Source organism: Tympanuchus pallidicinctus, unplaced genomic scaffold (assembly GCF_026119805.1).
Source record: "Tympanuchus pallidicinctus isolate F22 unplaced genomic scaffold, pur_lepc_1.0 scaffold22, whole genome shotgun sequence".
NCBI lineage: Eukaryota > Metazoa > Chordata > Aves > Galliformes > Phasianidae > Tympanuchus > Tympanuchus pallidicinctus.
Window position 1 is genome coordinate 794,082 of NW_026294739.1, and position 26,033 is coordinate 820,114.

The 26,033-nt window shown below is 44.6% G+C and overlaps 2 protein-coding genes across 9 annotated transcripts in view; one reads left to right on the plus strand and one right to left on the minus strand.

Annotated features, from left to right (window-relative positions):
* Positions 1 to 26,033, plus strand: part of PLEKHB2 (pleckstrin homology domain containing B2) — a 418,604-nt gene that overhangs the window by 24,396 nt on the left and 368,175 nt on the right. The window lies entirely within an intron of this gene.
* Positions 1 to 26,033, minus strand: part of YEATS2 (YEATS domain containing 2) — a 43,426-nt gene that overhangs the window by 16,535 nt on the left and 858 nt on the right. For 3 of the 6 annotated variants that reach the window (XM_052685570.1, XM_052685569.1, XM_052685566.1), the window contains exons 2-18: positions 24,945 to 25,042; positions 24,756 to 24,848; positions 21,830 to 22,072; positions 20,056 to 20,171; positions 19,167 to 19,328; positions 17,405 to 17,516; positions 16,373 to 16,417; positions 15,226 to 15,412; positions 13,390 to 13,629; positions 11,442 to 11,600; positions 9,120 to 9,223; positions 7,020 to 7,127; positions 5,769 to 5,942; positions 4,437 to 4,695; positions 3,481 to 3,642; positions 1,848 to 1,960; positions 525 to 680 (exon numbers count right to left, since the gene is read on the minus strand). In XM_052685570.1, the coding sequence (XP_052541530.1) occupies positions 525 to 680; positions 1,848 to 1,960; positions 3,481 to 3,642; positions 4,437 to 4,695; positions 5,769 to 5,942; positions 7,020 to 7,127; positions 9,120 to 9,223; positions 11,442 to 11,600; positions 13,390 to 13,629; positions 15,226 to 15,412; positions 16,373 to 16,417; positions 17,405 to 17,516; positions 19,167 to 19,328; positions 20,056 to 20,171; positions 21,830 to 22,072; positions 24,756 to 24,848; positions 24,945 to 25,042 (2,531 nt within the window). Of the gene's footprint in view, positions 1 to 524; positions 681 to 1,847; positions 1,961 to 3,480; positions 3,643 to 4,436; positions 4,696 to 5,768; positions 5,943 to 7,019; positions 7,128 to 9,119; positions 9,224 to 11,441; positions 11,601 to 13,389; positions 13,630 to 15,225; positions 15,413 to 16,372; positions 16,418 to 17,404; positions 17,517 to 19,166; positions 19,329 to 20,055; positions 20,172 to 20,298; positions 20,401 to 21,829; positions 22,073 to 24,755; positions 24,849 to 24,944; positions 25,043 to 26,033 lie in introns of those variants that run through there. The other 3 variants (XM_052685568.1, XM_052685571.1, XM_052685572.1) reach the window with 3 other exon arrangements.

Genomic DNA, 26,033 nt, shown 5'->3' on the forward strand with positions numbered 1-26,033 from the left:
ACAAAATTTCTGAATTCAGATTCAACTTCACCAAACTGTTGTCTTAAAAAAACCAAAACAAAACAAAATGTGACTACTGCTTTTGAATGCTGGTGAGACTGAGTACTTTCTTTAAAATAAGGGCCTTTGAGGAATCTGAAAACGACCGGGGTAAAACATACCGAAGAGATTAAGCAGAGGACCCATTCCTACATTCAAATATTTTAGCACAATTTTGCATCTGCCCATATTCACTCCTCTAATACCATATCATTACACAATCCTAGAGCATGTTTACAAGCTAGCAACCTAAGCTCAGACATAACCCACTTTGAGAACACCTACAAAGCTGACAAAGCCCTGTCTAACACCTTCACTCACAAGAACACCTGAATATGCTTTTGTACCACAGCCACCATCATAACTGTACAGAGAAAAACCAAAGGGCTACAAAAGATAAAGCTCTCGTATTGTGCAATTGTGATTTCTACCCCTTAGCCAACAAAATGCTGTCTGGCAAGAAAAACACATCATTTGTAGCTTACCTGTGTAAATAAAGCAGTTTTCTGTCCAGTTATTACTTTTAATGCTTGTCCTTGTGTTGAAGATGCTCCAACTCCTACATTGCCCTGAACAACTGATGCTGGAGTGAGCTGCTTCCCAGAACTCTGAGGAGAAGGCTGACCAACCAGAAACGTGCCCTGCTCCAGAAATAAGTCACAGTTCAGCACTTGGAAACCACAGTTAAAAGTCAATACAGGACAAGTTAGGAGTGGTCAATAGAGACTGTCAAAACACCTACAGGCCTGCAGCTTAAGCAGAACAGCAACATCTGCAACTGCTCTGTGATGCAAAAATACTACTTGATGCAGAAGGTTATTGACTTTCTTTCTCTACACAAATACTGGGAATTAAAGAAGTTTGGTGTACTGGTATCTTTGCATGAGGTCGGAAAGAGAATCTCCACCTCCAAAGACTAGAAGCACTCCATTGCCACAAAGCATTTTTTCCACTGCACCATTAACTGCAATGGAGGATTCTGCAACCAGACCTGGGCACAGCCTTCCCAGTGCAGAACATTCTCTGATGAAAAGGGTAAGGGTGAAAAAGCTGTCCTCAGAGGCAGCTACACAGCACCATAATTTAACACATTTCATGCTCTTCAGGTTTATTCTTTGTGACAAATGCTACTTAACTTGCGAGATCAGAAAGACTACTGTTGGGTTAGGCAAAAAGCAGAAATCAAAACAGTGTTATTTCTTCACTTCAAAATGTATTTACTTCTGCCATAGGCGCTACACATTCAGAACTCAGCATGCAGAAATCACAGCTAGAACTGGAGGCACGCTCCTAACAATCTGAGGTTTTGCCTTCTCTCCTGTTTCACATTATTATTTAGTTGCTCCTCTTCAAAGCCTTCATTCACTCGCTGCCATGCACAGATCCCTTCACATGATCTTCTCTTTAGTCACTTCTCTTCCTTTCTCATCTCTCAAACAACACCTTTGTTCTCCTGTCTGCACAGCTTTCCTACAACTCCTCCACAACTTACCATTCAAGGTATCTCTTCTATATTATCTTTGTCAAGTCACCTGTTTTTTTTTGGAGACCCTTGCTCCCCTGCCACCACAGGCTCTTTAATCCTCTCTCAACACCACCCACTGCTTGCCATGAAAAAGTATTCCATGCTACTTTCTCAGTCTGCAAGGAGCCGAGCGATGAGGGGTGCTACTCAGTAAGGGGAGGCAAAGGGCAGAGATGCACAAGTACCAATAGTAAGTTGTGCCTGACAGAGGAGAAAACAGCACAGCTTGCTAGAGGGCAGCCTGAAATGTCCATCTGCTCCAGCTAGTGCTTGTGCCACTGACCTGGGGTGTCTGCTTCAGGATGTAGGATGTATAGGTGAGGTGCTGTGACAAGTTACTGCTTGTACTTTGGGTTCCTCCTCCTCCACTATTTGTAGAGCCACCAGATTGGAGACCTGCAACCAGAACAGAAGGTTTTGCTCTTCTGCACCAGACAGCGCCAGTTGCTGAAGTACTCCTGTACATACAAGTACCTGAAAACAGCCTGCAAGATGCTTGCTGCAGCATGTTGTGTAGCTGAATACACACAGGCATAAATACCATAATTGCTCAGTACAGCACAGTTCAGATGTGCTGCTATGCACTCTGAAAGCTCAGCAAATGCAATGAATAAAGGGAGACATGGGGAGAATGAGGACTACTGGACATAGAAAGCTCATTCAAGGCTGTTGTAAAGTTTCTATCAAAGAAAATGCTGTACAACAGATATACAGTGTTTCTGTAAGTCTTTTGCAGGTACTGAATCTACAGCAAAAGCCCTGAAAACACAATAAATCCCATCAGCTTCTTAATTTTACTTCTGCTTGCTGTTCCAATGCAGTTTTGTTAACACAGAGTGGATCATGGACTCTAACTGGTGGTGAATCACAACGTTTTGATATTGCTCTGCCACCAGGAGGAAGAGAATGGACACAGACATGTTGTAGTCTCCCACTAGGAAACCAAGATTGAAAAACACTATGGCTCTGTCATAAATCACAACTATTTGCTCTCCTTCAAGGCTTGAGAGAGCATTTACTTGTTAAGATTGGACTGCCATCTAAATCTTCAGCGAAGAGGCTCCCATCATGAGTACAGCCCAGAATACCATCAACAGTACCCATGTTTTCAGTGACACTCTGCTACTATGCTGCTGGTGTTTACCTTCTTACATAATAAGCTGATTATCTCACATCAGAGATGGAGACTTGCAAGCAAACACTCGGCACCCAGTCCATCTATCTCAGCCTCAAAGATGAGCATTCTAGAGAAGGCTCATAAAACATTTCCTATAGCAAGAGCACGCTATTAAAAAAAAATGTATCAGCCCTAAGGACAATTTCAGCAACGCTGTTCTCCAGGTATTTCACAATACCTACAAGCATGAAACTTGTTTTGAATCAAACTTGCTTTCACTCTATTAACAACAAATTATTTCTGCTGGTGTCAACAGCTTGAAATCAAACCTTTTATCAATATTGAAATCTATTTATTTCTCTTATTCCAGATATAGTCATCTTGTCCTTCTCAGAGCTAGTTTATGTTTCTTGTTTTCCAGGGTCTCATTCCATGACTTACTAATAGCTTTCAAAAATGCATTCAAATCAGCATCAGTTCTACATTAGAAAAACGCAGGCATCTCTCCCTATATATCAAAGTAGAGTGAAAGGCAATCCTGCTTTGTGAGCTCTGAGAAAAACTGCACTACTTTCAGCACAGAAAGACAGATACTGGGAGCTCTACATGTAAAGCAGTACCATCTAAAACAGAAGGCAATCCGGGCTTAAAAAGCTCCATGTACTGTGTTGTTGTGAACAAAGAAACTTCCTTCTGTTACTGCTTTCACAGTACGAAGACATGTTATAGCAAGAACAGCAAACATTAATTATGCAGTGATTACATTATTTAACTCATTAGATTTCCCTGCAAGACTAACTAGCATTATTTGTGGCTCGCAGTATGGCTCCCTGGGGTATGAGAAGCAGTTTTCCTTTGCCAGAAGGATTCTTGCTGTTGGTGGTGAGGTACAGTTTGGTGCCCGGTGGTAAGTTTGCCAAGTTTGCCAGGTTGGTGGCTGGTAACTGCAGTGTAGCCATCACTAGAAAGAAGGAATTAAAAAAAAAAAAAAAATTACTCCTTGAAGAGGCCAGCATGCATTGAAATCTGCACAGAATGAAAGCTCTGGAAGTCCCACATATCTAGCCTTCAATAAACCATGCTTAGCTGCCATAACAGCAGATAAAATCCACCAGTGATGCAGACACTTTGAATAGGTCTAGGAAAAAAGATTAAGTGAAATCTCTGCAGGTCACAGGCCAAAGAAATACAGTGGCGGAATCTGCTGGCTTAAGTTTACAGGCCACACAGCACATTTCAAACAGCCCAGAGTCTGAGCTAACATTCCCAGCTAAAGCCAGCTGCATGCAGAAGCAGGCTGGATGCTTCTGCCCAAATTCCCTTAACTGCAGGCACTGAGCAAGATGGGAGATGCAGTAAGAACAGTTGAGCTTTTGTTGGGTTCATGTGGGGCCCCCTGAGCATCCAAGGACCACAGCGCTGGGCAGGACAGGAGCACAAGATCTGGCTTTGTGAAAGTTCATCAGGTCTGCAGCCCATTCCCCAGCACATCGTGCTGATCTCCACATCCCAGGGCACCCCAAACACCCACTGCCCGTGTAACTGAAACACAGAAACAAGTACTCTGCTCCTTGGAGGGAGCATACTGTTATTGTACTTGTGCATCCTTCCCTCTTGCAGATAACAAGGTAACATTTACCACACTATAGATCTTTCTATTCATTTTCAAGTTTTTCCATCACAGAATTATTTCAGATGTGAAGGAATCATTACAGAACCACAGCGAGCCATTAACAAGGTGCAAAATCACTCTACCTGATCCTTGTGATGTACTTTTCTGAGCGCCTGTGGAAGTAACTTGTGCCTTTGTTATAGTCTGCACAGGCTGAGCTACGATTGTTCCTCCACCTCCACTCACGATGGCTTTGGCTACGCCTTGAGTCACAACCTGTTTTGGACCAACAGCCTTTGCCACTGAAGAACCAGACTTTGCCACAAGTATCTGGCCACCGCTGATAGCCACTGCCTGCTTCACTGTTGACTGTAAAGCAGAACCAACTGGAACACCAACAACCTGCAACAAAGAAGCACTGCATGATGTGACACTCAACCACTCCAGTTCTAACTGGCACGCTGCCTTCACCTCTAGGTATTTCAGGACAATTTGTATAGGTCTACTTGTGTGTAAGGTTCTTTATCCCCAATCAACATTGGACTGGCAAGAAGCCAACCCCAGGTAAAGAGCAATAAGCTATTAAACACAGCCAGGATTTCAGAGTACTCACAAAAGATTAAATACATTCAAATCACAGGGCAACTTCATTTTTCTCTGATATACAAGCAATGGATTAATTCCAACTAAGGATAAAGCTTGCCTTGGTGGAAATCCAGAGATTTAATTTCAACTCATTCATGGGAACAGACTCCCTGGGAAAACCATGGCCTCAAATTAGAATCTGCAGAGTGCTTTAGTTTGTGTGTTGATGTATCTGCAGGCAAACGCAGAGTTTGCATACCTGCTCAAACAGGCAAATAAGGCAGTAAAAAGGGCAATGCAAATATGTACTTACGAAAAAACTCAACCCTCCATATGCAGTCCATTGTGGTCAGCACACAATTTCACAATCCTCACAATGCTTCATCACCCCTGTCAAATCAGTTCCGTAACCACTTGCGTAGCACCACTTAAACCTTATGCTAGCTCTGGACCAGTCTTCATCCCTGCTCCCTGTTTGTCCTGCTCTTTTATTTTTTGCTGCAGGCCTGCTGTCCAAGGAAAGAATTTACTTCCTTTTATGGAGAGACCTGGATGAGCTTCAGCAAAAGCTGATAACGGCAGCCAACTTTCTGGGTTGTCAGGATCCAGTTCAAAACAAGCCTCCTCCTCACTGCTGCAAAGGGCTAGAGAGGAGTAGGAAATGCTTTCTGTAAGCAATGAAACGCAGTAGCATTTGTGTATGCTGCTCCCTTCACAAGGGCAAGAGGTAAGCACACCATGAGCTAAATGCGCATGGGAAACTTGCTACCCAGAGTACTGCTGCCTGTGCCTGAGGCACAACCAACCCCGTGGCCACAGGAGAAACACGAGGTGTTACAAGGCAAGACAGAAGGCTGACAGCCAACCAAAGATGCCCAAGTGCCTCATACCTTGGACTGTGCTGTCCCCTCGCTCGTGCTCACAGCTGGCTTCTGCGGTGACAAGGCCAACATGTGGCTTCCTTTTACTGTGACATACTGCTGCACAGAGGTCTGCGTGGTCGGCCCTGCTGCTGACACCTGGGGTTGCTGGGGCAGCTCTCCTGGCTCCTGTTTTATTATCACCTATTAAGTAACATAATAAAGTTGACACAAAACAAAAGCCAAACAAAAAGCAAACAACTAAGACACTGGGAATCATTTCTGGAACAGCCTGCCTGCAGGAACAGGCACACAACAGTAACTCAGACATGGTTCTCACACAGCACCAGGTGAACTCTAACTCATCCTATTGTGAGGGCTACTCCCAGCACACAAGCGTGTGAGGAGGCCTGTACTTAAGCCAGCATTCCCACTTTGAAAGATGCTCACAGAAATTAAAGCATCACAGACATTTCCAGGAGTATTGTAAGTACTCAATCTTACTATTGGTATCCTGCATCTCAGAAAGGAGACAGAACACTGTAAGGTTTCAAATACCTATGAACCTCGCTGCCCAAAACATCCTTATTTTCTACCTTGCAAAATTATAATTGATATTATATCTGTAGATACTGTAACCAGGTATAGATACTGTAACTGGTTACAGATTATATTATTTTCTTGTGTACTTTTCAACACGGTATGATTTTATCTGGGACAAGCCATAAATCTAATCATCGAGATCAGCAACTTAAGAAAGGCCCTTGGTTTGGCAGGTGTTTTTTTCTCCCACCAGATTGCTGTGGATTCTGTAACTGCTAGGAAACACTTTCAATCTTTTGGTTCTCCTAGTATTACCAGGAACAAATTCAAGGTGGTAACTTCTAAGGAAACTTACTCACAAATGGAAACATCTGACACTCAGAAATCACCACAGCATTTTGTAAGAAACCATTACAAAATGTAAAAGTAGGTAGATCTACTACTGTTTACTTATATGGTAGCTGACCAAATAAAGCCTTTAAAAGTATCAGCTTCAATACAACAGTGACTCAAAGGAGAACAAGAAAGGATGAAGGAGATAACGAAAGGAAAGATCACAGCAACAGCAGAGTCACAGGAAAAGAAATTAAGATTCATCTTTAGAGAGGGGCTAGAGAGCTCCTGGCAGCAAGGCACACTGGTTCCAGTAAGCTCCACATGCTTAAGTTACATGGTTTGTGGCAGCAAGAAATGGTAAAACTAGGCTCCTTGTCCAGGCACAAATGCCAAGAGGAATACCTTTGTAAAAGCTCCAAGTCCTCCAGTGACTGATTTGGGGCTTTGCACCTTGGAATGACTCCCAATGGGACAAAGAGGTGGCATGGTGGCAAACAGGGAATCCTCCTGCTGCAAATAGGAAGATGTGGCACAAAGATTGGTGAAATGTCCAACAAAAGCAATTAAAAAAGAGATTACTAATAGTGGGTGGCATGGACAATTTGGGCAATTCCAAATTAGCTGTACAAATAAACCATTTCCAAAAACACTTAAGGAACAGGAATGTAACATACTTAATACAACATATTAAGCAAATTGTCAATTTACACCTCCAACAGCAGTAACTGTTTCTTACCACATCATACACAAATGAAAGAAACAGACAGGCCCCCCCCAGCTTCTTATACAAAGCATTTCTGAGCTGTAACACTGAGGCAGGCTAATAGCTGTATGTTAAAGTCATGTCTGAGTGGGTATCTAATCAAGGGACACAATACTGATGGGAGGGTGAGAACACGACTGAGTCAGACAATGTTCAATACTGTGCAATGACAGGACAAGAATCAATGGGCACAAACTAAAATACAACACATTCTGTTTAAACATAAGTTGTTTTGTTGTTTTTTCTTTAAGTAGTGATTGAATTCTGGAACAGGCTGCCTAGAGAGGCTGGGGATTCTTCAACACTGGAGATACTCAGCATCCAACTGGACATGTTCCTGAGCAACCTGGGCAAGAGAGTTGTCCAGTGTATTTGAGGAATTATGGGACAGTTATAGTTTGTTTAATTAAAATAATTGTACTACTTTAGGATCAGTGTGAAATGTATGGCTGCGGTTTCACGATTGCTTAGTCCATCCTTGGGATGGAACACAACCGAAAAATCCTCAAGACATTAAATCAGTACTCCTGCCTTTCCTGTGCCAATGCAGACAGGTGAAAACAGATGAGCTTCCAACCAGATCAGTTACATAGCTACGTGGCAAGCAAGAGCAAACCACTGCCAGCAAACAGGAGGAGGAGTGAAGACAAGGTCAGAGGCATGGCCAGCCCATTCAAGAGCACCATGCATACTGGTCATGTTCAAGTGATTGAAGAAATGCAGGTTTAAGTCATTAAAAAAAAAATATACAGAGGAAACCAGCATGCAGTGAAGAGATAAAAAGCACTAAGTGAAATACCACCTATAACATCACACTGAACTACCAGACATCCCTCCCTCTTAAAGAAACCACAAAATCACAACTTCCCACTAGCCAGAAGATGTGTGGACATAAATACATCTGCTTACAAAGTTATTATTTCTTTTGTTTTAAATACCTTCAGATTTTAACCGAATCCAACAGAATGAAGCTCTTACAATGATACGTGCCCATTCTGACTCATTTAAAACCTTACAAAAAGAACAGCCCCAAACCAGTATAAAACAAGTGACTTTTAACAGTTAAGTAAAACCCAGCTGATGGACAGGCTCTTGGAAGCAGAACAGCCAGCCAGCACCTGACAGTTAAAGTGCTGCAAACCAATCGCTTCGGAGAGCAATCTTCAACACATTTTTCTTAACAGATGTGGGAAGCACTTCAGCTCCAAATGGGAAACAATCTGCTTTCTGCAAGCTGACTGGAAAACCTTCCTCTCCACAACCAACATCAAGGTTCCTGAGTCACGAAGACAGGGAATAGCTCCCATGAGCAGCAGCTGCTTTCAGGCAGAGGCTCACTGGTGCTGCTTGCCTGTCAGAAATACCTCTCCCACATCTTGTGCAGGGAAGGATTTTATCTGATAGATCAGCTCTGTACCATTTGAGCTTTGCAGATCAGAATGTGAACCCTATTGATCACTGGTTACAGGTTCAGTTACTCTGCTATTTGCATGATTATTTTTCTGCATGTAGGCAGTTATAAAGTCAACAAATTACCTATTTTAAGACTGCTAGGAACAGCTGCAGCATAAAATAATAAACCAAGTAGAGCTTTTGAAGTAGGCACATCTGGTTTAATTATATACTGTCATTAACAGACCGAAACAGATCCTAGTCTACTAAAAAAAGAGGTCTTTTGACAGATGAGATATTTTGAAAGCTGTGCCTTTAATGGGAAGCACGCCCCACAAGAACATTACCTTAACAGCTGAGGTCACAAAGCTGCTCCCGTGGCTCTTCGGTACAGGAGACCCGGCCCCATGAGAGGCCTGACAAACGTTGCTCAGCTTGCTGGTGGGGCTCCCTGTGTGTTGGGAAACAAGGCAGACTTCAGGGCAGGGCAGGGAGCAGTGCCACTCAACTTGATGCCCTTCTAACCACAAAGGAGGCATTTCATCTCAACTCTCTATTGTCCATGAGGTGCACATAACAAGGGACATCAGTGGGTGTTGGCACAGGCACAGAACAAACTACTTTTCATTACAAATACACTAGGTCCTTGTCTCTCATCATCTGTACAGAATGAAAAAGGAGACTATTTTTCAATACTGGAGGTCTCCCATTTCTACTTTCCCCCTGTTGGGCCCCAAACCCCACATGGTTCTGCAGCTCCAGGAGGACAGCACAGCTCCCAGGTGGAGGGTCTGCAGCCCACACTCAGAGCTGTCTGTTGCAAATTGGAAGATAGCTCCTGGATGACTGCCTGCATTGGCTACAGGTGAACTACAAGAAATGACAACAGTAAACAAGCTCCCAAGTTAGAATTTGCTGCCACAAATGTAGCTCCCTCCACTGCCCTGAAACCCTCTGAACCTGCTCTAGCTTTAGACATGGCACTGAGAAGGATCTGAGGAAGATGGCATGGAAGGAAAGAGGAAGGTCAGAAAAGAAGGGACACACTGGGTGAGGAGTAATGAGAGGAAGGGAGGGAAGACGAAGAACTGGAAGTGAGAGATGAAGACAGGTTCCTGGGTCTGCTCCTGGAAAGGTGTGCCACAGTACCCACCTGCTGCCTTACGCAGGTGAGGGTCTGAGTGTAAAAGCCAGTGACAAACTTGCTCTGTATTAGCAGCGCTGTATGCAACCCACAGCTGCTGCCCTGCAGCAATTCAGTTACTGCTACTAGCCTGGTTTTGTAGCTTCTTTTGATAAAGAGATGCCAAAACCACAGTAAGAACAAGTTCATAGTCTCTCACATGCATTATAACCCGCACCTACATTTATAAGTAAACTGTGCAGCCATTTCTCAAAACAATGGGATACATAAAGGCTGGCTTCCACAAAACACTAAGTTTCAGGTGTCACCCTCTTAAATATGATCAAAAGTTTTATAGAAAATAACTATTTTGTCTGAAATGTCACTTTCTACTCAATCCTATCTAGCTGCTGCTGCCAGAAAGCCAGTTCCATACTCCCCTTGTTCCACACAGGGCCTGTGTCCAACAACAAAAAATAAGGGGAGGGGAGGGCACTAATTTTCTGCTCTGCCACCCATCTGATTTGGTTTGTGTAGGACAGGGTGAAATGACAGGAACACGAGGGAAGGGAGAAGCAGCAGGCAGTTTTTTCAGGCCAGTCTGTACTGATATCACACTGATGTAGTGGGAAACTACATGAAGGTGCACTTCAGTAGCATTTGGACTTGAATACTCATACCCTCTGATGCTTCTCCAGATCCTATTCTCCATGTAAAGTTCCCTACTAGGAGAACACGACAGTCACCAAGCCACAACAAACCATGAAGCAGAACAGAGTCAGGCTGGAGGTAAGGAAGAAACAGGAAAAACCAGCAAAAGAAAAACAAAAACCCTACTGGCGAAACCAACATATCAGGAAAGCCCCCAGATACACTAAAAACATTCAGCTACTACTATATTTTCTCTACTAGTTCCTTCTGCGAGGAAACTGGACACAGTGTGACAGCTGTGTTATCAGCAGCGTTAAGGGATTTTTTGGCATTTTCCAGCCATGTCCAAAGAACAGTTAGCATCACATGGACACTGCAGTTCAACACCTGGTTCTAAGAACTACCCTGAGATGCCAGTAAGTACACACCTACACAAACACAAAGCATGCTTTGAAACACACTGGTCACAACACCCGCTCTGGTAACGCAGAGCTGTGGGTCACATCTCCTGCACTGGACTCAGAACCACATCTGTGAGCTGCTGCAATTCTCCCCGTGTTCTCTGCCCATACCCAAGACACAGTCCTTGCCCAACCAGCTGTGCACTGTCTGTGTTTAAACCTCTACTCACCACACAGTCTGTACTACTTTCTTTCCTTTCTTTTATGGTTGTTAAGAACTTTTACACTACATGCTGTTTCCTAAATAAAACTGAAGTCAACTCTGACACACTCTCAGCCGTGTTACAGGTCACTCAAGCAAACATTCTCTCTTTGTTGAGTACAGTTCCAACTTTCCAGACTGAAATACCATGATTACACTACCATTTGAAAGGGACAGTAAACTGGAATGCGTAAGATGAAGTCACTCTGCCTTCTGGGGTCACACTACACACCTGTGCTTGTGGCTGCTGCTCCAACCATCTGTCCAGGCTTGTCCACAATAACATATGGATTATTAATGACTGAGCTAGCAGAGCCTTGCTTCATGTGCACCGGAGTGGAGGTTGGGGTACGAGGTAGCGGAGATGGACTAGGGGTCGATATTGGAGAACCTTCAGGAAAAAAGTCCAATGCTTCTATCTCATCAATGTTGTAAGAACACAAAAATACAGCAGTAGTAGCGCGTTAACAAATGATTAGAGAAGGAATGTCTTTGAGGATGCATTTCCAAGACTAAGCCAGATCACAGAGCTTGGAGAAGAGAGAGAAAGAATAAAGTGGGAGTTAAAGGAGTGTGAAGCATAAGAGCTCGTACCTACCCTGGGCATTCTTTATCCATTGAGCCAAACAGGGTTCAAAGAGATCTTAGAAAGCCAGCTAGCCCATGCTTGAATTCTGAGGTGGGTTAACATCTTTCTCACTGTTAAATCCAGACCACCCAAGAAAATAAAGGAAGAGAGCTGAGCTCTTTGATAAGCACTCTCTTTCCCTCAAGGAGCCCATAATGCAGGCATCCAGGCCAAGGACCAAACAGTTCATGTAAAAAGGCTGTGTGAAACAGCAGCCAGCAGCCAGGCCAAGCCAATCTTGTCTCTTCACTGCTCTCATGACAGCAGATACCCTTGAAGGCACATATGCAACTTGGGGGTAAGAAGGCCAGGAGAAAAACAGAAGCAAAAAAAATGCACAAGGGGATAATCAAGAAACGTGGAGAAAAGGACAGGCAAGAAAGTAACAAGATGGCAGCAAGTACACTAAACTTCAGCTGCTTGTTAATCTGCTTTGTTGGCAGCGATTTACTATTAAAATGGAGCATAAATAATCCCTATGTTTTATAAGCTGCTGTTCGAACCTGGAAGGGTGATGCTTCTCAGCAGACAGCAGTCTTGCAGGAATGCTTAGAGAAACATTTAAATAGCAAAAACCAACAGAGAATAATCCAAGGATATTGAGAAAGATAGAATGCACTATACTTCTTGCTTTCTGGACAGGCTTGGAAAAAGAAGAATTAGTAGAGTGAAGATTAGCAGCAGAGCTTATTAGAAGATTAGTAGTATTTTATTGAGAAAGAAGAAAGCACAAGGCATAGGTTCAAATATAAATCACTACTACCTAAAAGATGTCACAGAAAAATATTGAAATCTAAGAACAAACAAAAAAACCATCCTGATACTTGAGAAAAATAATGTGGGAGCAGATCAGAAAACACACAGTGATAGCTGGTGCTTCATTTTCTGACATTCAGCAGGTCATCTCCCACCTTCACACGTGACACAGTGAGCTGCACGTAACAACTTTCTGATGCAAAGTATCTTCCAGTGGATGGGATCATGCCCAGGCAGGGAAAGCTCTATAAGCTAAGTGAATAACTAGCACCTTGGCCACCACTGGTTGAGAAGTTACCCAAAGAGCACCCTGGAAATTTAATCCAGAGGGTGCACTTCTGGAAGAGGAAGACCAAAGTCGCTCCATTTGAGGAGATATCATAAGTACAAGATGGACCATTTGAGCAAACAAGGTTGAAAATTCATCATCCAATAATCAGAACAAAGTTCTTTTTAATCAATCCCTGTTGTCCAGAAGAGGGAGGGAGAAGAATGGCTTCTTCCCACATACAAACAGCACATATGGAAGAAGCATCCTTGCCTAGGCCTTTCTCTCCAGTTAAAGACTACGATCTTCATACCTAAAATTATTCATTATCAGGGAAAGAAAAGTTCTCATCCCTTTTTTGATTTGACACGGAGCATTTCACGCTTACTGTGTTTAGCTCCTCATTCTAGTTTCCTACTGCCTGATGTTCAAACACAGGCAGGCAGGGAAAGGACACAAAACGAGTCCAACTGGTTCAATCTCTGGTTTTCCAGAGTGAAGCGCTCAGATATGTAAACTAACATTCACCTGATACAATCTTGCAACTCATGGTGATAGGCTGGAAGGATTTTCCTGGCGACTCTGCAGGGCTTGGAATCTGACCTTGAGGCACTATTTTACAGCTAGCTGCAATGGGCTGAAAGGCTGAATTTCCATGAGAGCCAAAGGGAACTTTCTGTGTGGCTAATTTGGTGGGAGTCCGTTCTATCGAAGATGGCAGGGAATAAAACGTGGCATGTCTTTCAGTTTCAGCATTCCCAGGGAATCCTGATTAAAACAGGGAAAAGAAGAAAAATAATTCTTAGGTTGAGAGGCCTAATGCCTTACTGTGATTCTCTACATAAACATAACTAGGATTCAACAAATACCTTCTCAAAGGAAGGAAAGAAGGAGACAGCAGCTGGTGGGAGGTGCTGAAAAGGAAGAAAGGGTGATAATGGATTTCCTCCTAAGCAAGCCTGGTGGATCTGTCCCTGAACCAAAGAGCAAAATGCTATCATACACAGCCTGTTCAGCTTCGGTAGGTCACCAGCCAGTGTGCAGCGTCTTATGAAAAGGCCCCTCCAATGACCAAAAGCTGCTGGCAGTTCCATGACCACAGTCCGGATTCTGCACAGCTAAGGCAAAAATTTCCTTCACAGGAAATCCCTCAGTACATCTGTTGGAGTAAAATACAGGGAGACCAACTACTGCTTTTGACCTGGGATAAAGAATCTGTCTTACCTGAGGTAAAAGGAGATCAGTTAACCCGTTGAGAGAAGCTATGTCAGTCAGCATGGGAGGCAAGTTTACTTCCTCCCTCTTCTACAGCTACTGCATATCTTCACGCTCTGATAAAATCCTGTGCATTTAATGTTTGTTTCCTTTCCCCCTTTTTTTTTTTGGCTGTGCCTCCATGAGAAAACACTGCACTCAAACAACAGACTTTCTTGCTGAGCCACGACAATGCCCCTGGCAGAATGCATCATGCAAAACATCAGCACTGCAGTCATTCCTTAATACAGGAATCAGAATAGATCACAAAAGGAACATAGTCATGTTATCTGATCATATTTAGAAATACAAAGTTGCTGTTTCCAGCAAATTTCTCATATCAAAACACGCGAACCATCAAAGACTCCTTTTTTTCCCAGCCCAGAGAACTGAGGCTTATCTTAACACTGTACGTTCCAGAAAAATAAGTTAAATGCTAACAGAGATGCAGTTTTTCCTATTTCACATAAATTTAAAAACAGAATAGTGTGTCCACCTGGCCAGCACCCAGCTTGCTTCAGGCAATTCACATGATGCTGCAGCATGAACTGCTGGCACGCTGCAGGGCACTGCACTGCCAGACCTTTCAGGGGAAGGTGAGAACCAGACTGATACACGAATGCCATCCTTCAGGCAAACAAACACAACATCTTTTTTGTCTTTTTTGCTCTGCCCTTTCAACACCTCAGTTACATTAGAAGATTTTTTTTTTTCAAGCTCATCTCACGTTAGGAACAAACATAAATAACTGAACACACCACCAGACTATCAAACATAACACAGTCTGCAGAAACCTAGCAGCTCTCTGAAAACAGTATGCAAAAGTTCTATTAAACAGCCTTTGTCCAACTGCATGTGCTGCACACGTGCCTACATTCACTGATTTTAGAAGAACAGCCCACTATGCAAACTACAAGTTGAAAAACAAAATGAGAACAAACGGTCACAATTTCTGAATTGCGTTTCCTTGTGCACTAATAAAATAACCACCCGGGGCAAGCAAGGAGCACAGAATAAATACCCTTTAAGCCAAGAAAACAACTAGGAGAAGGTATCCAGAAGAGAGGAAGTTCCAAGGACTCATATCTCACCAGTACCCATCTGCTTTACCTTTGTCAGCAGAAGCATCTGGGCTGGAGTCCCGCAACTGTTTGATTGGTGAAGAAGCTTTGACTGGTGCTGGGATACTCAGTGGCAGTGGTAAAGATGCTGGAGCATCAGAAAGGTCTGATTCTGAAGACTGGGAGAAGAGATACTCCTCACCAAGGGAATGCCTGTGCAGCTCCACGTCCACTACCTTCCAGAAACAGGTGAAATCAGTGACATTAGTATTTGGTAGTTAGGTATAGAGAGCAAAAAAAAAACCAACAGATATGCCTTTTGTTTTCACTGCAATTACTTTATAATGGCTGGAATCCTATCTCTCCCTCCCCCCAGCTCTGCACAAAACTCCCATTCATCTCAGGAAGGCTTCCCACAGGTCCAGGAGCACCTGGTGCAGGACAAGAATCTCACATCACTACGCTGCTCTAGTAAAACAGCATCCATGGGGAAATCTGAGCAGCAAACACTGAGAGCAGAGAGCCCATTCCCAGGCAATCCCTTGGGGTTGGCACAGAGCTCAGCTTGCATTTTGATAACACCACTACTACACTGTCAAACTTAAAGACATTTCTGAAGAGTAATGTGGTCATCTCACATTAATGCTTTCTCCAGACTAGAATAATGTAGTTCCACAATAAAATTTTTCCATTTACTACAGCACAGGGGAAAAATAAGAGACACACTTTAGGGATATAACAGACTGGGTTATTCATTTATTTTATTTACAGCTTTAAGAGTTGTTTTTTCACAAGGTTACTGAAAGATGGCACAGGCGGAAGCTGTGCTTAAGCTACTGCAAGATGTCAGCAGGACAGTTAGGCAAAATCTTAAATTTAAATCCTGATGTACGACACCTGCAGCACATCAGAAAGGAAAGTGAGACATCTGGTATCAGAGGCCATGCAAAGAAACAAGTTCTCAAAGTGAAGTACTTGTTAAATTTTTTTCCCTGAACCAGAAATGGAAAAAGGAGTGCTGTCATGTCGCACAGGGTGTCACAAGCATTTCATATCGCAACAGATCAAAATCTTCATTCCAGAAATTGTGAAAACGGATGAGTTTGACTTGGTGCTTAGTGTTCTGCATCTTATTTCTTTTTAAACACCCTCAATGGAACCAGCTATCACACCCATCCCACCGCCTGCTGCCTCACCGTTTCTGCGCCCAGCGTCTGCAGGCCGGTGTAAGTCCTGTCCAACTGGGGAAACAATGCAAGAGGCTCACATTAACAAGGGCAAAGCAATACACTGCACTGTAAATTACAGCAAAACAGCTCGAAAATAAATTGGAACTACAGAGGTTGAGCGGAAATATGTTATTTTTTTAAACCACGGAGTCAGAAATGCATGTGCTGCTAAGGACCCTCTTCTACAAAGCAGCCAACCACAACCCAGGGCTGCACTGACACAGGAGGGAGCAGAAAAGCTGAGGGAAATGGCATTTGTTGGGAGACAGCCCGTTTAACCTAAGGGTAGCAATTTGAGAAGCACCTAAATATGAGTAAATAATAAGAAAAGAAACCCAAACACGTGGCTGGAACAAGGAATTTACAGCAGCAGAAAATTCATTATTGCAAGTAAGTAGGGTTTAAATGAAACTAATCATGCGGCTCACGTCAAAATAAACAAGCTCAGGACTTAATGCCTCTAATGCCAGGCACTGCTAATTACAAGTAAAACAAAAGCATGGCCTAGTTTTCCAGGACTGCTGCAGACTCCACATCCTACTGTATGTCACAGGACAGGTGAATGACTGGAGACAAGGAATGGACAGGAATCCCTGCCCCTCCCTGCCTTCTCTACCAAAAGGCAGAATCTGTGGCTGATACACGCAAGTGCAGAAGGAACAGAAAGGACACAGCAGTCACTTTACCAAGGATAGATGACCCTGCAATGACCTGTCAGGCTAAAGCCAATGAGAGTATGCTAAAAACCTCATATTGGAGGAAACCAAGAGGTAAATGTCTGTTTGCAAAGCTGGGATTCTTGGCTATAGCATGGCCTCTAATACAGGCACATGAGAGGCTTTCCTGGACCTCTTCTGATTCTCCAGTACAATCATTCATATGCAAAAGAGCAGTAGGACAAACCCGAGAGAGGCAGAAGCATGAACAAGCACACAGGCACACTCTAGATTATACAGGAGCTCACTCATTGCCTTTCTCTGAAGCATTCAGGTCAAATACCTTCAAATTGTGTATGATATCAATCCTCTTGTTCTGGCTATCCTTGAAGTGTATCTGGACTCTCACAGGGAATTCTCCCCAGCCTCTCCTGGTCAGGTGGAATGGAGGTTCCCTGCAAACAATGATTCACATGATGCATGCACAGAGGGTTCAGTCTCCAAAAGCCTCTTCCTCAGAAAGCCAAGGACTGCTTGGCTAATTGACAGCTAAAGCTATCTTCAGGCCTGCTGTTTGCCACAGAGAATGCAATCCAACCACAAAATGTCATGTCTGTGGACAGCTGAAAACCTACTTTGAATAACAGGACAGAGAAGATGCTGTAATGGGTGGATGAGAGAATATTGAACACAAACATGAAAAAAACCCTGTGTAATGACAAGTAAATAATATTAATTTCAGAAACAAACAAAACCATCTAAGTCAGCTCCTAAGACACTGCTGCAAGCTGAGTTTTCAGTGCAACATTTTGCAATCTCTTCTTGCTGTTCCCTATCTGGCAGGAAAGAGATCTAAAGCCAACGAAACAATACGTGGATTGCAAGGAAAAGCTAGCTCCACCAGGGTCATTCTCCAATCTGAAAAGAGGGAAACCACCATGATTTTTAAAAATATATATATTTGTAAATTTTGTAAATTCAAATGCATCTCTGCAATGAAACAAGAGGTTTAAATGCTATTTTTAGTCCAGAACATGAATGTTCACTGAAATGAGTGGGACTATGTGACAAGAAGAAATCAATCCACTAGAGTAGACTAAAATAGAAGAGAAACTGTACTGACATTAGATACTGGGAACTGAGAAAGGCACAAAAAGATAGCAGCCAAGAGTCATTTAGTGCATTATACCAGAAATACAACGGAGATTGTTTTCATGCTGCTCAGCATCGCCTCTTCAGAATCATTACTGAGCCTTTCTGACTCTTCTCAGCTCAGCTACGTCTTTGAAGCTGACTGAAAGGCAGCTCCCTATTCTGCCAGCATCAAGCTGCCATCCTGTAGCCATGCTATCAGTCTGCTCATTTTCTTCCAGACAAGCAGCTGACCATCCTCCGGAGAATAATTTCTTCACCATAACACAAAGCAGTTTGAAGGTATTCTCCCACTGTCTTGCCCAAAGCAACAAGAATGAAGAACAGACAGGGCATTTTCCTACATTAGTGGACGCAGAACTGAGCTCACTGATCTCAACAGATCACAATTCTGATTATAGCTTGGGAAAGGACAGAGAAGCTGCCCTGTTTCTGCAGCACCAATACCTTTATACTGATGGGATATTGGTTCCTCAAAGCATGAAGTCAACGTCACGGATCTCAGTATGGAAGAGAAATACTTGGGAAAAGGACAAAACTTAATGATCTATGCATGTTTGGCACAACAGCTATTGGTCAGACAGCTTCCTGAGACTTCTCTTTCTCTCCCACGCTGTGCTGGGAGGCAGGCAGAGAACTCCTCTTTGACAAGCACCACCTGCACAGCAGACAGCCCAATGCATACAGATACATCACCTCACAGGGAGAATGTGTGATGAAACTGACAAATGCTTTTGGCACTAGGGAAATCCAACAAGTGGTTAGGATATTTTAGGCAAAAACTGATTTATTTTTACTGTTATGCTAAGAGCAAATCAAGACAAGCTGGAGGTCCAAGTAAGATATGCAAGAGAAAAATCAGGATAAGAAGGGCAAGTTCGACTCAAGAAACATGGAAATGTAAGCCTGGCAAACACGGAGACAGAGTAACAACAGAAAGAACTCTCTATTACCTTACTTCTACCAGGTCATTGGGTTTGTAACTGGGATGCAGGAAGAACCAAACTTTCTTGACAAAGTGATTTATGCTGGGTTCTCTCCGAGAGCCTCGAACGTACACCATCCATTTATGGGTCGACTGATCGTTTTCTTCTCTCTTGTCAGGGGGAATGTACCTGGCAAAGCAAACAAACACAAGACAAAAATCTCAAATGGACAGAAGTACTTTGGCAAAGATCAGGCAAAAAAAAAATCAGGGAAGGTAAAATGCCTGTGTGTTCCTTGCCCCTGTACACCTCTGCTTCTTATTCTATATTCTATAACCGTTCAGATTCTGCAGAGAAAAAAAAAAAAAAAGAGAAACTCCTCAATTTACTCCATACTTTCAATATTTCCCCTTGATTCTAGTGCACAACTGTCATATGAAGTTCATCTGTTTAAAATTGCGCTTCTTAATTAGGAAAGCTTAATTTTAATACTGTAACACCATCAAATCCCTTTTGTGAGGTATCAAGAAGTGAAACCAGTCCAGAACATCAGCAACTCTGCTATCATAAATATTAAAATATTGCTATTAAGCATCTGATTCATACTTGATTCCAGTCCCAGGATTAGGCAGATTTTTCAAGACACAATCCTAACAGTAAGTCTCATCAGCCAACATTTGCTAATTGCTGTACAACTGGAGACTGATCAGCAGTGCAAGGACAGAGAGTTAAAACCCTGACCTGCCTTCAGCTTCCTAAAAATCACCCCAGCCAAACAGCTCAGGGAGGGCAACCTTGGGTACGGTCATTCCAGGGCAACACAAACACTGCCACAGCCCAATCTGTCTCCTACTTTTAACCTGTTATTCTGCTTGATCCTGAACCGAAGGCCACCACAAGGCCTCTGGATACTAACTTGGAGACGTTGCCCACCACAATTGTTTTCTTCACGTAGAGCCGTGACGTCTCATCGTTTGACAGCCCAGCATTTCGTTGTCCTGGTTTTTGGGAGCTAGAAACACCCAAACTGTCCTGGGGGTAGAAGAAAAGAATAAGGCAAACACGTGTTCCTCTTAAACATTATTCTGTTTGGCACTAGGAAAGTAAGATTTGGTTAAATTTTGTAGATGAGAGGCCAACAATGAGTCATTGCACTTACACTGCTCTCCGGGCACACGTAAGCAATTCAGCACACAACGAGGACACTGTGCCCAGCAATGTGGATGCTGCATGGCTTAGTGTGGTGCAAGTTACGCAAAGTGCCACGGATCTGAACTATGACTCCAGTCTGGGTTTCAAAGCAACACCTCTGCACTGAATGAAAAATCAAAGGAAATCAAGCATTGCCAAGGCATCATCATTTCTGTCTCTCATCAGAAATCAAGTCAGTCTTCCACAGGCAGCTGCTGAAAACCTGAACCTTTCCAATTCCCAGCTTCTGCTGCCTTGAGGGCCTTCAGCATCGCTACGCAGTGAAGAATCAAGGACGAGTTTGGGAAAAGAATCAGCTCCACATAAATAAACACAGAACCAGCTTTAATACATCACTGATACCCACAAGAGCTTACAGATCCACCCCAACACCTGGGCATCATGAAACTAGCTTCAGCAACCTTGCAGCACAATCTCAGCTCTCACACAGTACTTGGAACTGCCTGACGCGATGCCATGACCACCCGGGCTGCGCAGCTGCCAGCATGAAAAGGAGAGGTTTTCCTGTGCCTGCCAGATAAAGCAGCTTCTAAAGACCAAGGACTGCTGCCCTATCCTGCCCTGAGCACCTGTCCTACAGGCGTGACATGGGAAACAGAGGATTTGAGAGGGATGACCTTACCTCATCACATTGGCAATGCCCCAGATTGGAGCAAGAGCAGGATGGAAGCTTAACATGGCTTCTGCTCCTCATCACCCGTTTGCCACCTCTGCACTGCATCCATCAAGATGCAGTGCCAAGCTACACCCACACAACACAGCTATTTCACCAAAGCCCCCTTTGGTGCAGAAACAACCTACGCTGGTCTGGAAGCTCACGATGCAGTTGGGTCCACATAGAGTGTATCCACTTTCTGCTATGAACCCTAAGAAGGGCTTCAGCTGGCTGCTGCTCTGCTTGCAAGGTGTCACATGCTGCTCACTGGATGCAGAGTCAATTCTTTTTCTGCCACATTATTGCAAGATGTTCAGTTGCAGAAACGCTAGCCCATTTGTGACAGTGTGCTTTCCCTACACAGCACTGAGCAGTCTCAACCCAGTCTCTGGGGATACAGCCACTCTGTCCCTTCAGGACAGGCAACAGCACCACTGCATGCAGCCACACCAGATTCTTAAGAACACTGCAGGAAATGACATGTCTTGCTCTTTTCTGTGGGCTCTGCCCCTCCCAGTCTGACTTCCACCTGCATAAAGCCCTTGGCTTGAGCTGCACAACACCTCCTGCCCCAGGGCTGCAGCAGGAAGCAGCGCCAACACCAATGCTGACCTGCTGCCCATTCAACCTTCCTGCTGTGTAAGGCTAGCCCAGACACATGCACTTGGGTGAGCTTTACAGCAAGGGCAAGCTGAAGTGGGAGCAAGCAGTTGGAAGGGGTAAGAAACATTCAGCAAGGCAGGTAAAAACACGAGCAGCTTCCGGAGGCAGCATCAAGTCTAGACGGCCCTACAGCAACATGACCACCACTGCTTTACTTTACCCGGCCAGCACTTCTGCTCTGCCTCTGGTCCAGGCTGTTTGCCAGCCGCTCATCCGCGTCCAGGCTGCCACTGTCCTTGTCCAGGAAGAAGTCGTTGTGCTGCGAGAGAGAGTCGCTCTCAGAGTGGTTGGCTGACGGCGCGTCCGAGCCCTGGTGAGCAGGGGATGATGAGCGAGAGGGTGACTCCAGAAACTTCTTGATGGAAGGGTGATTAAGAATGGTGGCATCACATGACCTGGTCCCCTGCAACAGAGGCCAGGCACAACCAGTCATTACTTCCCTGCAGCCCGAATCAAACAAGGCTAAGCTAAAAAGCAAAAAGTCAACGTACACATAATCAGCAATAACCTCATCACCTGCCTCACAGGAAAAAAAGTGTGTAACTGAAGAGAAAAGCTTACAGCAGCTCTTCAGAAACATGATCCCAGATTGAATCTGTTCCTGCAGACCTTCTGCTCCCAGAAATGCACTTGGTGGCAGCAAGGAGGGCTGCAGCCACCTGAACACCTGCAGTGTGCCCAGGACCTAACAGCTTCCCTCCTCTGTGGCACCAACAGCCCTGCTCCACGCAGCTGCACAACTCCCCCTGCGCTCACAGTGGCCAGCCCTGCTCCCCTGTCACCTCCACTTGATGCAGATCCAATGTGAGCAGGGATAGCCCTTTTGCCAGCAGCAGGCAGACCCAGCCCACGAAGCCAAAGCCTGTCACATTGGATGTACTGGTAGCTCTCCTTGCAACTTCTGCCATCTTGATGGGAGGTGGCATGCAGACAGACACCAGCTCTGAGCAGGACTGCCTGCACCCAGGGCTTTGGTGTTCATCAGGGAGCCATCCTCCCAGCTGCCCATCAGGCACCGGGCATGAGCAAGCAGAACTTAGACAACTTCAGAACTTAGCAGTTCTGAAACCAGAACCTGGGCTTTGGAAGGTGTAGAACAGAAATCCTATCAGTTTTCCAGGCACGTGCAAAATTAATCAGTAAGCAACCCACTCTGCTCTTGCTTCATCCAGTGAACTGACCAATGCCTCGTTCACTGATCTATAGTAAAAACCCAACCACCGTAACCATAATGAACCATACACCCCAGCTGCACTGGGCTGAGGAACTGCTCGTATTTAGGAAAACAGATGAGAAACTGGGAGCTGGCAAGAAGGTGATCTGCAAAGTATTTACGTAGCAACCACACAGAGTTAAATTGCAAAGATTCCCAAGGGCAGAAATAACCTTTCACGGCCAACAGAATCAAAAAGAAGTGAAAGCCACATTAAAAACCACACAAAAAGATGCTAGTAACAAGTTAAAAATAGAGAACTGATTTAGCTTGGATGTAAACAAGGAGTTTTAGAAATAAATTAAAATGCAATCAATCACACAGTTACACGAGGCAGGAGCACATAACAACTACGGAGAAGAAACGCAACAAGGTCACACTAGCAAGCTTTATGAACACTCTACATGATAGAACTTTTTTTTTTTTTCTTCTTTTTTTAAGGAAAGTCTGAAACTCAGTAAGGAAAGAGACAAACACCCTGCATGGCAAAGCAAGGAACAGCGGGCAGAACCTAAATGTCCTGCTGACATTTGACAACACTGGATACAAGTACTTCAAAAGAGCAGAACCTAAATCAAATTCTTCAGCCACCCATAAAAAATCAAAGGCAGAGGAGGGATGCCTGAGCTGCCCAGGGCTGCCACTAACTCAGCTCAGAGCCTTTGTTTGGTAGAGAAATTTTCAAGGCACTCAAGCGAAACCTGAGTTTTCAGCAGACATGTACAGTTTTCAATATCAGAGCAGGTTTTCACCGGAAAACAGGTAACACCCTGATTGAAACAATGGTAATTGAAATAAATAGTAAACTGGCAGCGCAACTCACATCAGCCACAACACCAGGCATTCAGGACACAGTGCTTAGAACCACAGGATGGCTTGGTTTGGAAGGGACCCCAAGGATCATCAACTCCCAGCCCCCTGCCACAGGCAGGCTGCCAGTTGCTAGATGAAGCACCAGATCACATTGCCAGGGCCCCATTCAGCCTGGCCTTCATCACCTCCACAGATGGGGCAGCCACGGCCTCTCTGGGCAGCCTGTGCCGATGCCTGGCCACTCTCAGTAAAGAATTTCTCCCTGATATCTAATCTAAATCTCCCCTGCTTTGGTTTAAAACCACTCCCCACTGTCCCATCTGTACCTACCTGCATAAAAAGCTGATTTCCTTCATGTTTATAAACTGCCTTTAAATACTGGAAGGCCGAAATGAGACCTCCCCACAGCCTTCTCTTTTGCAGGCTGAACAAGCCCAGCTCCTTCAGCCTGTCTTCATAGGAGAGGTGCTACAGCCTTTAACCAGAGGGTTGGTTAACCAGGAGGAATTTTGTTGCTGCATTTCTTAATGCAGCTGTATCTTTTTATGATAGCTCCTTGGTTCACTGCTGTCTTACTGCTGCTTTCAGGCTGTTAACCACACCGTTACCAGAACGGTTGCCTGGGAACAGGGAGGATGCTTTCATGGCTCTGCTCATGACTCCAGAATTTATTTGTTTTTTTTTCCCCCTGACAAGTTCCAAATACATCAACTTCCACTCTCCTTTGGTGAGATGAGAAAGCTTGCAGATCCCTGCAGGGTGATGAGCAAGGATGAGCTGCGAGGCACAGGAGGGCAGTGCTCTCCTGCCACAACCCACAAAGCACAGGAAGCGTTTCAGGAAGCAGACACCTTGGCCATTAGGGAAACGTGCTGGCCAAGTACCTGGGGGCAGCAGGAACACTGCTCGCCCCTCCCACTGACATCCCAGCTGCAGTTTTCTGAAGTAGTGGAACATGAACTGCACCTTAAAATCCAACATCGGTTGCATAACCAGCAGACCACACATCAGTCTTTGCAAATACTGCCCAAAGTCTTTTTGCTCCCCACGTGGTTTTTACCTCTCCAGGTTTCAGAAGCCCAGCAGATGCGTAGTAGTTGGCCACAATGCAGGCACGCAGCTTGTCCATCATCCGCCTTGCTTCAATCAGGCGCTGCAGAAAGAAGAGAGAACACACAATGTGGAGTGCCTGCACGACCTCCAAAAGCCCAGCGTGTTGTAACTACTTTGTAAGACAAATCCTTTGTACCTGATCTATAACTTCAATTTCGTGTTCTTTATTCTTCATTTCCACGGCAAACTGTTCTTTTATAATCGTCTCAATCTTCTGCACAGCAATATCTCGAGCTGCATGAGGCCACACATGGAAAAGAAAGAAGGAAATTGTTTTATTTCGGAGGCCTCACTTGGAAAAAAAACAACAAAAAACACACAAATAAATTGTCTCCAAGCAAAAACTGGACTGATAGCTTCAGTGCCAAAATCACAGAATGGCCCAGGTTGGAAGAGACCTCAAGGATCATGAATCTCCAAACCCCCTGCCACATGTAGAGCCACCAACCTCCCCATTTAATAATACTAGACCAGGCTGCCCAGGACTCCATCCAACCTGGCCTTGAACACCTCTGGGGACAGGGCAACCACAACCTATCTGGGCAGCTGTTCCAGCGCCTCACAACTCTCTCTGTAAAACAGCATTATGTAAATGTAATTTGTAATTCATGTAGAAAATGTAATTCATAGGAAGCATATGCATCTCTACGAGCTGGCCTATGTGGAAGGCAGGTTGCCCCGAACAGGACTGGCTCGTTTACTTTTGTCTCACTAAAGCTGTGAGCAGCAAAAGGAAAAGCCCAGTGTATTGTCACCACATGCAGGTCCCATTCAGCTGTGTGCCTGGGAGTGCTGTACAGTTCATACCCAGGAAGTTTACACCACATCGCGCAGCAGCAATAACACACACTTACTTACTGAGTTAGCACTGGCACGAGGCGAGTGACCACACACCTCTTATGGGCCATGCAGGAAAGCCCGCTGCTGGCAGCCTGGTGCAGCCCCTCCTGCTGAACCAGAGGGACTCAAGACACCCAAGCCTGTTGGCCCAGGCAAGGTCTGGAAGAGCAGTGCTGCTGCCAGAGGGGTCTCTGGGGATGGCCATCTGACCTGCTGGCAGCACAGCCACGCACCGCAGGCAGGCCAGGAACAGCCACATCCCTGTCACATCCAGGCTGCCTCTGAGCAGAACAGGAGGCAGCAACGCTCAGGGCTTGTTCTGAACTCAGTCTTGGAACTGTTGGAGTTGGAAGGGGCCTATAACGGTCGTTTTGTCCAACTCCCC